At 40.5% G+C, this 14,243-nt stretch overlaps 1 protein-coding gene across 3 annotated transcripts in view; it reads right to left on the reverse strand.

Moving 5' to 3' along the window:
* Nucleotides 1–875: 875 nt before the first annotated feature.
* Nucleotides 876–14,243, reverse strand: part of ano3 (anoctamin 3) — a 39,965-nt gene continuing 26,597 nt past the window's right edge. For all 3 annotated transcript variants that reach the window (XM_016664410.1, XM_007578586.2, XM_016664409.1), the window contains exons 11-25: nucleotides 12,656–12,790; nucleotides 12,465–12,561; nucleotides 10,930–10,990; nucleotides 9,048–9,130; nucleotides 8,802–8,942; nucleotides 8,333–8,497; nucleotides 8,175–8,211; nucleotides 7,951–8,062; nucleotides 7,685–7,742; nucleotides 7,271–7,368; nucleotides 6,881–7,044; nucleotides 5,848–6,000; nucleotides 3,952–4,102; nucleotides 3,656–3,845; nucleotides 876–2,972 (exon numbers count right to left, since the gene is read on the reverse strand). In XM_016664410.1, the coding sequence (XP_016519896.1) occupies nucleotides 2,790–2,972; nucleotides 3,656–3,845; nucleotides 3,952–4,102; nucleotides 5,848–6,000; nucleotides 6,881–7,044; nucleotides 7,271–7,368; nucleotides 7,685–7,742; nucleotides 7,951–8,062; nucleotides 8,175–8,211; nucleotides 8,333–8,497; nucleotides 8,802–8,942; nucleotides 9,048–9,130; nucleotides 10,930–10,990; nucleotides 12,465–12,561; nucleotides 12,656–12,790 (1,828 nt within the window). In that variant the 3' untranslated portion in view covers nucleotides 876–2,789. The remainder of the gene's footprint in view (nucleotides 2,973–3,655; nucleotides 3,846–3,951; nucleotides 4,103–5,847; nucleotides 6,001–6,880; nucleotides 7,045–7,270; nucleotides 7,369–7,684; nucleotides 7,743–7,950; nucleotides 8,063–8,174; nucleotides 8,212–8,332; nucleotides 8,498–8,801; nucleotides 8,943–9,047; nucleotides 9,131–10,929; nucleotides 10,991–12,464; nucleotides 12,562–12,655; nucleotides 12,791–14,243) is intronic.

A 14,243-nucleotide genomic window follows, 5' to 3' on the forward strand; every position in this document is an offset into this window, starting at 1 on the left:
TGCAGAGTCCAAAGCTGTGACTTAGAAAATACTCCTCCAATATAAAATCTTGACGCGACTCCAAAAATGAACGACACTGAAAAAATAGAGGTGATACGTGTAATAACTCTACAGGCGCTTGCTCTGCTAAAAGCATCCGTTAAAGACATGCATACTCTACAGTACGAACGTACCGGTGCATCTACATCTGCTTCTGCTGAAAAGAAAAGTAGCACTCGAGGATAACGACATGCATAGATTTTCAGTGTTCACATCGCAGGGAAGAGACTCTTTAAAAACCAGTTGATGTCAGAAAGACAGTGAAAGATTGGATTAAGCATGACCTGAAAGCGTCATTAGCTTTTGACCAACGGCCTGCTTCGTACAGAAAGAGGACATTTCTGACCTACTTCACAAAGCTAAGGGCAGCAGTGAAAAAAAAAGAGTTAAAATAAAAAATAAAAACAGCTTTCTACCGAGTGTGCATATAAGTCATGCAAAGAGCACTGAAGCGCAATAATATATTTCTAAAAAAAACAAGAAAAGAAAGCTTGCATCTTATAAAATAGGATAGAAATCAGATCATCTGCAAACATTCAGCGAACACCTGAGAAATGTGGACGTTACTTTGTCTGTCAGAGTGTGAGAAAATGGAAACTTGGGTTGATAGTGCAAAAGAAAAGGTATAAAAGCATAAAATGCATGAATAGATGTAAATAAAAATTCAATTGAGTCTTATAAAAATGCCATGCAATGCACTCTGGGTAATCCCTTCACATGATAAATGACTTCTTATGATTTATAACACCAAATAAGAAAAGTATGAGCCGCTCCACCCTCACATTAATCCACCGCCTTGCTAAAGTAGTCAATCTATTTAAACTTTGCCCTTTTTCCCCCCTTATTACAACCACAGCCTAAGTGTAATTTAGATGGGAATTATTTGTTAGACCAACACACAGACACACACACACACACACACACACACACAAAAATCACACAGTGAAAGAAAAGCACTATTTTTTTTTACAACATTTGTTTTTACAAAGAAAGAACTTAAAAAGATTTTTTCTTTTTCTTGGCATGCATTTGTATCAGCTGTCCCCAAGTCAACACTTTGTAGAATCCAAATGCATCTGCAAGTCTTTTGTGGTACACCTCTTCCGACGTTGAACACGGAAAGTTCGACTGTGATCTCCTGACATCAGAGCACGCTCCCCCAAATGTTTACTGTGTCCCTATGAGCCAGAAAACAAACACCACTTTTCAAGACTTTCTTTTTAAATTAGACTTATATTCTGGGATACAGAATACAAATGCATTCCACACTTTTCAGATATTTGATAAAAAAAAAAAAAGAAGAACATTTTCTTCCACGTCATGTTGGTCTATCATGTAAATCCCAATACAATACGCTTGAAGATTTATGAGGTACAAATAGCTTTCCAAGGCCTTATAAACTCATAATTTTAGGGTGTTTGACTGAGGAACAATCCAGATCCAAACCAAATCTAGCAGGAAAAAAGCAGCAATGTTTTACTTCTCAAGTTCCTTAGAAAGAAGCATGCAGTTAAAATCCATGGCATCTTAACTGAACACATCTAAACGCCACGTCTAAAGAAGTTTAGCTTCCCCATTTCTGAAACACTGGGTCAGAAGTGTGCTTTTCGTGCTCTGCGAGCGAGGAACAGCATACGGACGTTGTCTGCAAACCGAACATCCAAGCCACAGGTATTTCCAAGATATCCGAGTTTCAACCACATTTCATGACTTCCAGTGGCAAATGAAAAACAGACTGCGGGGAGACGAACGGAAGAGCAGATTTCTGGACCCTGGAAAGCAAACACACGGGCACGACGGGAGTCCAGTTACGACATATATACACCGTCGCCCCGAGACCCGAGAAGGTGAGGTGTAGCTGACATCCAAACCAAACATCTCTTATTTTAAAAAAAAAAAAAGGCATGTGCTGACCAAGCTGTGGAGGGCGATGATGCTGTTACACTGCAGGCACAATCAAATTTCACCAAGTTTGCATTTCCTCAACTCAAGACAGTAAAGATCAACAGAAACACAGAGACAACCTCACAACTCGCACTCACATGAACCACCAGGCATCAGGACAAAGAGTTTGTCTATCAAAAGGTACAAAACAGTGTTACCATGCACTTTATAGGTTTCTTCATCAAATGCACAGAAGGGATGTCAACACCCTTCACAACAAGTGGTCTGAATTCAGTTTTTTTTTTTCTCTTTGCAGTTCATGAAATATCTGCAAAATGTCAGTGAACATGCTTTAACAGCGATATACAGTTACTCTGTAAGAGCAGTGTCCGTTTTATTTGGTAGCCACAATCACCAGAATCACTTGGCAACAAGGAAACGTTTAGTGCCACGCACACGTATCTCTGCCGAAGGCGACGATATAGAGGAGGAAACGCGCTGCCATGCAGAGTCGAAGCAAAGTGCTAGCTGCCACACAGAGAGAGGCTGCAGGGCTCGGGGCTGAGAGGGAGCAAGGGTCGACTGCAGCCCTTGATCTGCATAGTAAACATTACAATTGCAAAGGATTTCCCACTGAAGCCGTGACAGGGGACAGGATCCAAGGGCAACCTGCTGGATGGAGGGGCGCAGAAAACACAACGAGGAGTTCAGGGAGAAGATCTCAACAGGATGTCTTTGGTGTAGAGACTCTACCAGCAGCGCAAAGCTAGACGCTCAAAGCTAACATACATAAATAAGCAGAGGGGGAGGGAGAGAGCTCTGTTGCTGAGCTGAGGGCTGAGTGATGAGCTGTGGACAGGTCGAGGCTAAGGCCACTCATGGTGATAACGCCTCCCGTTTTTCTTTCGTTCTTTCTGCAGATGCTCCAGCTCCGCCTCGTACATCATCTCCTGCATCAGGTACTTCTCCCTCCTCATGCGGTCGCACAGATCCTTCGGCATGTCCGGAATGAGGTACGCAATGAAGGACTTGATGCCGAACACCAGGTGCTGAAAAAGGTAACGTAGCTAGTTGATACACAGCAGAAAGTTTTGACTCGCATTTTAGACTCTAGATAAACGGTGCCTTGCAAAGGAATCTGAACTTTTTCACACTATGACAAATTAGAACCTCAAACTTAAGTTTTATGTCACTAGCTAACACAAAGTAGTGTAGTGGTAAGAATATGACATACAGAAACTGCGTTTCACTCTAAATATGGTGGCTTGGGTTAAAAATGTCCCAGTCTCTAGATGTGCAAAGCTGTTCAAAAAATATCCCAAAGCACATGCAGAGTTAATTGTAGCAAGTCTGCAAACTACTGATTGAACTGAGTGGAATACAAATGTACAGCCACATCTTTTTTCTTTGTAATTAAAGAAAAACTATGTGCAATGTAACAAAATGTGATCAAATTCAAGAGCCAGGTAAATATAAATCACTTGCAGCACACACTGGATACATTTTTTGCGGTCTAGTAGCGTTAGACATTGATCACTTTACTTTGGAGTATAACTTAATTAAACCACAGAAAATAACTTAAAGCAGATCTTGAAGATTTCCTTTTAATAACAGTGTATAGAAATACATCTAAAGCTACTAAAATATGAAAGGCAGACAGTGGGAAGGGATTTAGCTGCAGCCGCCTGCCTCGTTTATACAGACTCAAGCATACAAGAGCGCAGTGACAGACCTCAAAGACGATGATGAATGCCAGCCTGGCAGCCAAAACATGCCAGAACTGCAGGGTGAACTCATAGGGCGGTGTGCTCCAGGGCGACGCTCTGTAGTCTCTGTACCTGCAGTATCTGAACTCACTGCTGTTCTTCAGCTCCCACATGTCAAACACAGACAAGCTGCTGTTCATATAACCTTTCAGGCACCTGGGACGATTGAAGAGAAAAGAAACTATCAACAGCTTCTGCACCTCCAGATATATTTGATCTGCAAACAGCTTTTTTTAAAAAGAAAAGAAAAAAAACCTCTTACTCATCTGTGTGACGGGGCCTCTTGTCCGCACAGGGGCCGTATTTGAAGGCGTAAACAAAGCGGGGAATGTAGTCCGAGGTTATAGCGATGACGAAGGCATTGGTGATGACTGCCAGAACGCCGATACCTTCCAGAATCCCATGCCAGATACCTGCGGTAGATCAACATTGTTCAATGCTTTATTAATCATAACGAGGGGCAGCAGAGGTTAAGAAAACCCTCAAACCTTAATGAGGGGGAATAAATCATACGCTTTCAACTGTCTGTGACATTTTTATTAGTGCAGCAGTAATTAGTTTCAGCTAGGGGGTAGAAAAACATAAATAAGACCCGCCTGATCTTTGACTGTGCTGCTTTGTCTGCTTTTCAGCTAATGTGCTGTGAGCACGCACTTCCATCTTTTTTCCGCATCAATTATTTTTTACTGAACACAGAAAACACGCACATTTGTGTTGAATTAGGGTTTGAACTATCAGTAAATGTCGGGATAAATATAAAACAGGTTATATTCGTAAAGGTTTCAGGGTTTGCTTTTTATTAACAGGGGGATGTGACACATGAAGGGCTCAGTGGAGCAGAGAAAGGGTGGAGTCTGTTTATCTTATGGGGGAGTGAGCTGATGGAGCGGGAGGCGTAGCATATGGCTGCACAGTGGGACAGGATGTAGATGTGTCCGTCTCCATAGGATGGACTGTTTCTGTTAAGACTCTGTCCTTCTCAATTTCTGCAAGTCAGAGACTCGACCTGTTGGGCTTCCTTAGACACAAAACTTATTAAAGGGGCAGTCCTATGTACATAATATTATTCCCCAAAACATATCTGGAGTGTTGCTTTGATTCTTTCCTGCATGTTTGAGTAATCTCCTAATCTCCACGGCAACCATTCAGCTGTGGAAAACACCCAGTTGGACCTAGCTCTGCCTTCAGACGAAGCTCCTCCTCTGAGCTGCAGTTTCCAGCTTGCGCCTCACAGAGCAACCCTCCTCCACGACTCCCTCTCTCAGCTCCTTCAAACTAGCCAGCAGCAATTAGCAAACACCTGGTGGAACTGAGCATCTGCTGAGTTCATTATAAGAGCTACATCTGAGTTCAACGCTGGTAAAAATGTTGCTAAAAGGCTAACAGAGGAGCGATGTTGTGATGACTTCCTGAAGGCGGCGTTTCAGAAAGAGCAGGAGTTTTTAAAGAGACACAGGCCCAATTTCAAGGTTTTAAATTAGGATATAAAATTTATTTTAAGTCATATTTGATATATAAAGCCTTTTTATAACAACTGTTATTTGATTATGCTATAAACTGGCAGTATGGGCCTGGAAAACACATTTAACTGAACTGACTTTTTGTTTTGTAAAGTACCTTGAGACGACATTTGTTGTAAATTGGCGCTATATAAATAAACTGAGTTGGACCGACTTCTTATGATTTCATCATTGTAAATAGTGAAAACTGATTTTATAAATGGGTTTCAAATGTGTTAAAGGTAATAGAGAGGGCTCAATAGATTTACACAAGCCACTTTCAAGTTTTTCTAAAAAACTTAAAAACCATGCATCATGTACATTACAATTATGTGTTTGTTTGCGTTGTTTTTATTACAAACAGAAACAATTAAAAAATATGTAGTTGTAATTTACATTTGAAAAAACACATAAAAGTAAATACTGGGTATGAATACTTTTCATGCACAGTGTAAAAAGCAGCTGTGCAGGTTTTAAGAGGGGGTGAAAATTGTTTCCGGCACATTATTTAGTTCAGTTGCATCACAAGTGGAAGAAACTGAGGATAAGAGGAGATGAATTTAGATAGAATACAGATAATAGGAGATGAGAAAAATGGGAATTGTGTCTCTGATCCCAAAATAGCTCAGAGTCTGAGAGTAACAGAGCGAGACAACAACCTATATCTGTTGCCCGCGCTGGCATGGGCCTCCTCCACTGAGTGACGAACTTGTAGGCATCCAGACGAATTTCAATGATGTTGTTAAGCAGAGCCAGGAGAGGAGCCAGAGGGAAAGCTGCTACGAAAATGGTGGTGAAGCCAAACTGGAGAACTACAAAAGAAAAGAAAAGAAAAGAAAAGTCTGCTCTTTAATATGAAGAATAGTTTTTAGATTTTTGGCTTTCCAGTTTTTAAAACATCCAGAATATTTGAGCAAAAAAATAATTTCCCTTAACATTCTTCTGCAGAAGTAATTTTTGTTTTCCATATAATATATAAAAAACACAATCGAAGGCTGTTTGATTGTGACTTTTCATATTATTTATTTAGTTTTTAAAAAGATGAAAACCCAAACATACAGCCCTGGAAAAAATAAAGAGCCCACTACACTGAACCCATTGAAAACCTCGTGGCTACTCCATCAACTATGGATTCCTGAACTCTTCCTTAGTTAAAACATTAGTTTTGCTGTTTCTAAATTAATCTGAACTTGTTTTCTTTGCATTATTTGAGGCCTGAAAGCTCTGCATCTTTTTCGTTAGTTTGATAACTTCTCATTTTCTGCAAATAAATAAATTTAAGAAAGTAGTTCATAGAATAAAAGAACAATGTTAAGTTTACTTAAACATATACATATAAAAAGTAAAATCAAAGAAACTGATAATTTTAAGTGGTCTCTTAATTTTTTCCAGAGCTATTGAAGAAAAATGGCAACTTTTTTTGGATTATTGATCAAATGTGCATTTTTCTGCAGGTTGTGTGTCAACCAAGGATGAAGATGGTTAAAATGTCAAACTCAAGTTGTGATTGGAAAAACAAAAATCATTAAACATTTGATATAAACAAATCACCCTAAAATTCTTATTAAAGTATTCTGGTAAACCAACCAAAAAATAACAATTTAATTTGATCCTTTTACAAATGCAATTAGAAACACCAACACGCTCAACAATTATTAGATCATTTCCTTCACAGAAAGTGCAACATTTTACCCATTTCCAGGTATTCATCCACCAGTCCGTGAGCGTTCATCGGCTGCAGGTTCCAGTCTTTGTCCCACTGCGGCAGCTGGGTTTTATTCTCCACATTCTGGCCTCCGCCGCCGCCTCCACCTCCTTTCTTCATCTTCCTGCGAGACCACCAGTTCTGCAGCAAGCTAGGGATGCAGGAAGCAGTGTATCATCTCGAAGTAATTATTTCTGACAGTGCAACAGAGGCTTTAAAGGACAGAAATCATGTTTGCTTTTTTTTTCTCTTCACATGCTAAAGGGTAAAAAGACAAAGGGAGTTAACAAATAAATGTAGCAGTCCGTCGAAATCATTAAGCATCAATGTGTTTTCATTGCAAACAAAGTGTGAAGTGGGGATGACGTGTTACTTACGGATATCCAAGCTCCATGAAGTTGTTCCAGATTTGTTTGAAGAACATGATGACTCCCATTTGCAGACACAGATCAATCAAACAGCCGCTGGGATGACACTGGAGAAAGAAACAACAGTGAAATGATAAACAGCTGCTGCATCAATATTTCACGCCTTGTAATTCAGAGTTATGAGGGAATCTTTCGACACGCCGGCTCCCGTTGTGTGTGTGTGTGTTTTTTTTTGTTTTTTTGGTTTTTTTTTAGCATTAGGGTTGAAAATCCGAGTAATTGTGGGGCAGGATGAATGGTTCTCCACAGAAAGAAGTGGGCGGATCATTAGAAAGATGAATCGTTTGGGAGTTCTAAATATATCCAAACGTAGAGAGTGATAATCAACTCCATATTCTCTGAAATAATCACAAATGCTCTCACCTCCTCCAGCCTCCACCGATTGAAGAGCTTATTGTATTTTCCAGGCCTGCCAGCAAACCTGGAGATATGGAGGAGTGCATAATTAGGCCGCTGTATTAAATCAGTGAAATACCAATGAACTCATGGTGGAAATAAAACAATGCTAAAGGCCGATAATTATCCCAGAAAAACAAAATTTTGTTCACTTTTTCAGACTGGAAGGAGCTAAAATACAAGAGTCTGAACCATAAAATGAGTCGGAAAATGTCAAAGTTCACGGCTGTTACCTTCCGAGAAAGAAAGCGATGTAAAACGTGGAGCTGTTCAAATTCACAAACTGGAAGAGAAACATCTTCAGAGCAAAGCTGTTCTCCCACTCGGACTCGGTGCGTGGGTGCTCTGGACAAGAGGAGCAAGAGTGTGGGGTTAAAAAGGAAGAAAAGGGGAAAAAACTCGGCAGCCAAATATGAAAATAAATGCATAATGAAGATGTGAGAGTAAAAAAACTCACCTAAGTTAGTCAACAGGTAGGCCACCTTTTCATAAACCTGACAAAATGGAAACAACTCATGAGGAACTAAAAAAAATATATATTTATATATTTTTTCTATTGTGAAACATTTTGTTGGACAGAATGTAAAAACAGTCGACGCTTGTCCAGACACCCACCACATTGAGAGACATGATCATCATAAAGTTGATGCAGACGCCAGTGCCAGACGTGGCGAACTGCCAGTTTTTCTGGATAAAGTCCCAGTTGAAGGAGGCAAACTTCTCCATTGCAATGAGACGGAAAACCACGACAGCAAACACGGCCGTCAGGACGAGGGAAATCTGAGGCGACGAGATGGTGAGGCGACAGAGTTTAAAGACTGAAGAGACAATGAAAAACTGGGCAACAAACTGAAAAAATACCGCTGCAGGAGGGAGAACATAAAATAGAAATTAAAAATAACTATATTATTTCTAATGTTTTCTATAATAAAACATACTTGAGCTAAGAAAGTCCAGATGTCCATTTACTTGACTCATTCTTTGGCCAGCAGGGGGCGACATAACACTTCTGGTGATGTCACGCTGATCAAAACGTGAACCCAGAACCCAAACAGGCCGATTCCACTCAGATCAAAAGGCTTACCATGAAGAATATTCCAGACACAGACACCATCAGGCGGCTGAGTTTGTCTGAGAAGGGCTGGAAGGGCTCAGGCTTTCCAGAAATGGGGTTAACTCTCTCCACTCTCGAGTACTTGGCTTCAAACTGAGGCCTCAGCTCCTCCTGATTACCAAAACATCACACAGTGAACTCAATTTACATGATAACTCTGGTGTAAAAGGAAATTTTGAGGTGATCCTAACAACACTGGATCTCTTTGAGAGGTACCTCCTCCTCCTCCCAGTCGATGAGATCCCAGTCGTATGTCAGTTCTGCTCTCCGTCTTTTCCAAAACTCCAGGAATACGGTTGCTGCAGAGGCAATCAGGAATTTATCAAGCTATTGATCCACTCTGATATGAATCGGGCAACAGCAGCATGTGCATAAGGGAATACATTGGAGAGGCAAACTGCCTCTCATGGTCAGACATCCTGAGTGAAACACAGACTGCAGAGATGTGCAATGTCCATTATGGAAACAGATTACAGCCATAACGCTGCATTGGCCCTGTGAGGACGAAGTTAAGAAACATAGCAGCAGTATTAAAGGTTTGCTTGCACAGTGGTCAGCAAAAGCATTCGCTTATTTTCTGGTCTAAAACTTTGAAAGTAAAACCTTCAGATTGGAGGCTTTCTGTTTCTTTGTGTTGGCCCCTGTTGTCCCTGGAGCTGCACACAACAGAAACAACACTCTTTGACTGTCAGGCTGATTTATGTCTGCTGGTTTGTCACAGACAGGAAAAAGGTTTTCTAAGAAGCTGGGTGCCACAAACTACAGTCAGCCAACAATGTATACATTTATTAGCTTCCATCTCCTTGCCATAATATCCACAGGATGATGCTGGCTGAGCCTGAGGCAATAAGTAATTAATCAATTAATCAGTTCATCACACGATAAATTAAGATGAACAATTGCACTATTTCTATGCAGTCTTAGTTTTATTTTTTTTACTATACTTTGTAAAGACAAATTAATATTTTAAGATCTTACATGTGTAAGAATAAAAAAATATATATCTGTGTGTTTTCTGTCTCTATTTGAACAAAATGAACAACAAAAAGAAGGACACACTGTTTAGTGACAATCAGTATTACTAAAAGAAAATAAATGTCATGTATGAAGTCATTCATTTAGAGCATATCATTGAACATAACTGAACCGTGACCCAGCAGTGACCCCAGAAAGTTTTCATAGGAGTGGCCAGGTGGGGCCAATAAAACGTTTAGTGTGGCAAGATGTCAGTATGTCATTGTATGAAATGAATGTGATTTATTAAATGAGGTAGAGGACTTCTCTAGGGGTCCCAGCGGGGTTGCTGGGATTTTTTCAGGGGGGCCATGGCACCGCAGGGCCACCGCTTGGAGGCGCCCCTGCCATGGCCTTAAAAAGCTGCTGAATTTCAGTCCTTTGTCAGGAAAACTTTGCTGTTAGACTAAAGACGCTGAAGTTTAATATAGCTTGACCTAGTTTTGTTTATAAAAATAGAGAAGCAGCCAGTTTTAGAAGCCTGCACTAAGTCCCCAAGGCTAACCAAATTTTTCATGTTGATCTCAGAAATGCACATAGCTGGATAAATGAAGTGCATTCATCCAGCTCTGCTACTTTGCTCCACATGGCAAATAGGGTTTGAGTAGGAATCAGAGAGCAACCTTCCTCTCCTCCATTTAGTCCAAAAACAGAACTAAGTATGTCAGGTTGTTCCCTCTGGCGCAGGTGACTGTTTACGATGTTGGTGGAGAGATGAGTTTCTACACACTGATGCTTACACGCTGTGCTGTAAAGACGATACAGCTGTGGGAAAGCAGACCGGTATCACCATGCAGTTCTGCAACCCTGCAGAGGCAAACGATAACCTCCCTCTGAGGATACGGCTAATTATCCAACTAATTACATCAGGGCAGAGCAGGCAGCCAGTCAGAGAGGGATGACTCTGAGTTATCCTCGTACAAACACATTACAGAGAGAAACTCTTCTGTATTTCCACCGAAGAGTGTTTACTGTGCTGAAATTCCCAGCTGAAGAACTTAATGTGTTTGAGAGGAAATCTGAAACACGAGCGCTGCGCAAATAGAGGTGAATTCCAGAAGCCGTTGTAGAAAAACAAACTTACCCCAAATAGCCATGAAGATGGCAAAGAACACAGTGCCGCCGTTGTCAAACAGACGAGTTACCTGAAAATACAAAACATGCAAGAAAGAACTGTAGCGTTTACACAATGTAAACTTGAGCAGCTTTAGTTTTAGCTGCAATTTACCAGACACTTTGCCCTTCTCATCAGGAGTCAGATAAGCAGATTAATTACTGATAAGGTATTTTACACAGTGGGAAGAAAACCCCCATATTTATAAAAATGATTGTTTTTAACAAAATAACATGTAGCACAGTTATTCTTAGAGCTGCTATCAATGCTTTGTACAACCCCTCCCTTGCCAAGAGGATAGCACTTAGCCTACTGCTTTAATATTTCACCAGTGTTGAGCACAGAGAGGGGGATGTTGGAGCATTCAAGTTTGCACAGTCTGTGTAGACCTGGATCCTCTGGGGAAATGTTTCTGTGTTTCTCTGGAAGACCCACTGGTGACCCATCATTAGGTCACTGTCAACAAGACAGTAAAAATAAAATAAAAATAAAGATTTAGATATAAAACCCCCATAACAGATCCCAAACCATACTTAACCTACGAGGGGTCAAGGTCTCTGCACAGTTTCATGTCAGAGTTTCTTGTTTTTTTTTCATGTTAAAATTTCCAGCTCTTGGTCTGTATTAGTTGATTTTATTAACAGTTATTAATATATGGCAGGATGTTTTACAGAGGTGGGGCCTTAAAAATGGAAACTGGGAAAATGGAGACATAGGGATGGATGGATAAACAAATGGCTTGTCTGCACTTAAGCAGCTTTTAAACAATAAAGTAGGAAACAAAGTTTGGCGACACAAACATTTTCCACATTGTATTTTTTTCTAGGCTGCAGGTAGAAGCAGTTTGCACCGTTGCTGCAGGTAGAAGCAGTTTGCACCGTTGCTGCAGGTAGAAGCAGTTTGCACCGTTGCATAGCAGCAAGAAGGTCATGTTTTTTTTATCCTTGTCTTTTTCTTTCTATGGACTTTGAATGTCTCTCTGGGAATAATTGATCTCTTTAATTTTTCTCAGGTCTGAATGTGTGTGTGTGCATGTGTGTGCGTGTGTGTGTGTATGGTTATTTTTTCTTGTTTGCCCTGTGATCAACTGGAAACCCGTCCATGATGTAGTCCACCACTGCACATGGTGGACTTCTGGTAGATTTCTTCTAAGCAACCGACTGATTTCACTGAATATCTGAAGCAGACGTCACATTTTAAGCAATTTGACATTCATTTAATAATAATAATCCAAAAGTCAAATGGACGACTGTTAGTTTCAGTGAGCAGATCCAGATGTACTGCTCAGTCTTAGTTTTATCTGACCAATCCATGCAACTTTGGTCAAAGTTTCAATTTTGCAAACATTTTTGATGGTAGGAGAGACAATTCCTGTTTTCTGGCACTAGACTAGCTGTAAAGGAGCAGTGGCCGTGTTGATGTCCATCATGGCGGAGTGGGCGGAGTTCTGGAGAGAATGACGTCATGTGCAAAGGGCCAATAGAAGCTGAAGTAAATGTACTCACCTTTGCAAAGACGCAGCTGTCACTCAGCGTCCATGGCTTGCAGCTTTCCTCACACATAGGACACATGATGGTTGTGTTGGCTTCACAAATCTCCTTACTGATGGGACAATGAGTTTGGAAAGTTAGCCAACAGTTATCACCAGATATGTCTGGATCATATTGAATATGATTAGCTTAGCATGTGAACTGACCTCACTTGACTTGAGTCCATGGTAAAGAGTCCATACAGGAAGACAAAAACACCAACAAGGGCGGCAGGGATTAACATGCCTGTATACCAGCCCAACCATGCAAAGTACAGGCCAATCTTCTCCCCAAAATACCGCCTGGGAGCAACACAAAGGCAGACATTGATTAAAATTTACTAATAGTCTACGCTGAGCTTTAATTGAACTTGGCAGTGTACTTCTAGCGCAGCCTACTGGGAGCATCCGGTTAGCTCTGCGGTGGCAGCTTAAAGAATAAAAGGAGCTGTCGGACTGAAAGGTCACTGCGATGCGAAACAAATCGATAACAGTGACTGATCCCCAAACCGCAGCGGTCACAGTCTCCGTTAGGACGACACGAGTCTCACAGAAATAAAGCAAATAATCTCAGAAGCAATTAGCAGTTAGAGGACAGGGCTCACACATCACTGTGGGGTCAGAAGAGATGTCAAATCTTTAGTCGGTCTCTCAGTAGTCCTACACAAGCATCCAAACAATATTAATTTTCTCTGTAAACCTGAAGAAGTGCTAATAAAAAAAGCAATAAACAGTATCTACTACAAAGTCATAGTCAATAAATTAAGAGTCTCATTTGTCAGATTGAAATGTAAAATTAACAAGCTTTTACATACATTTAATTAATCTCACATTTATGTTTTGAAAAGTACTGCGGAAAAAATGCTGCAGTTGGAAGGAGGTCAAGCTGACGGCTAATGGATTGAGAAAGTTTCAAGTTGACCCAGAAAAAAAATAACTGATGAAAAAAATTCAGCCAGTAAAAAACTTGAGAGGGATTGCTACAGTTTTGGAATACTGGACTGAAAACATTCCTGCATCATCAGCACAAAAATGTCCAAGTTAATATTTGACAAGTCTAACGCATTTTCAAAACAATTTCTGCTGACAGATAAGTTGGAACAGAATATGTTGTCAGCAATTAGGACAGCAGGATTAGAAGAAAACATGGAGTGAATTTAATGAAAAGGTGCTGAATAAATCTTGGGGGCTATTCACTGTTAGAGCAAAGAGAAAACATGACATTGTTAATAGTGACTGGTTATCAAATTTTTGATTGCTCATGTTTTAGGACATGAGAAGAAAGGAATTAAGCACACATTTCTACAACAAGCGGGGTTTAGGCGCTTTGTGGATAAAAACTGTGGGCACTGCATTTGTTTTTAGCTTGTTAAGGTAACGATCGCCTGCTAGAGCCTTTGCCAGTTTTGCTCGTACAAATGACTCAAAGTCTTCTGGAGAAAAATGTTGAGAGTGCAGATGAAGTACTTTGGAAGTTGTGTTTGGCTCTGGCTCTCTTCAGCTGTGCTCTTTTTTCATGTGGGAAGCATCCGGATTCACCTCACTGATTATTTTTATTTTTTTTATTTCGGCCAACAGTGGCACAAAGCTGTGTAGCCCTGGGGTTTGAGAACCACAAGAAGTGGGGGTTTATGTCTTTTGATAGGTAACTGGGGTTAAGAATGGGTAAGGGAGTTACATAAATGTATATTTCGGTGATTTACCTATTGTAGAGTACGGAGAGGGATGGATTCCTATGTTTGAGAGTAACTGAGAT

The sequence above is a fragment of the Poecilia formosa genome, unplaced genomic scaffold, assembly GCF_000485575.1.
Source record: "Poecilia formosa unplaced genomic scaffold, Poecilia_formosa-5.1.2 Scaffold484, whole genome shotgun sequence".
Lineage (NCBI taxonomy): Eukaryota > Metazoa > Chordata > Actinopteri > Cyprinodontiformes > Poeciliidae > Poecilia > Poecilia formosa.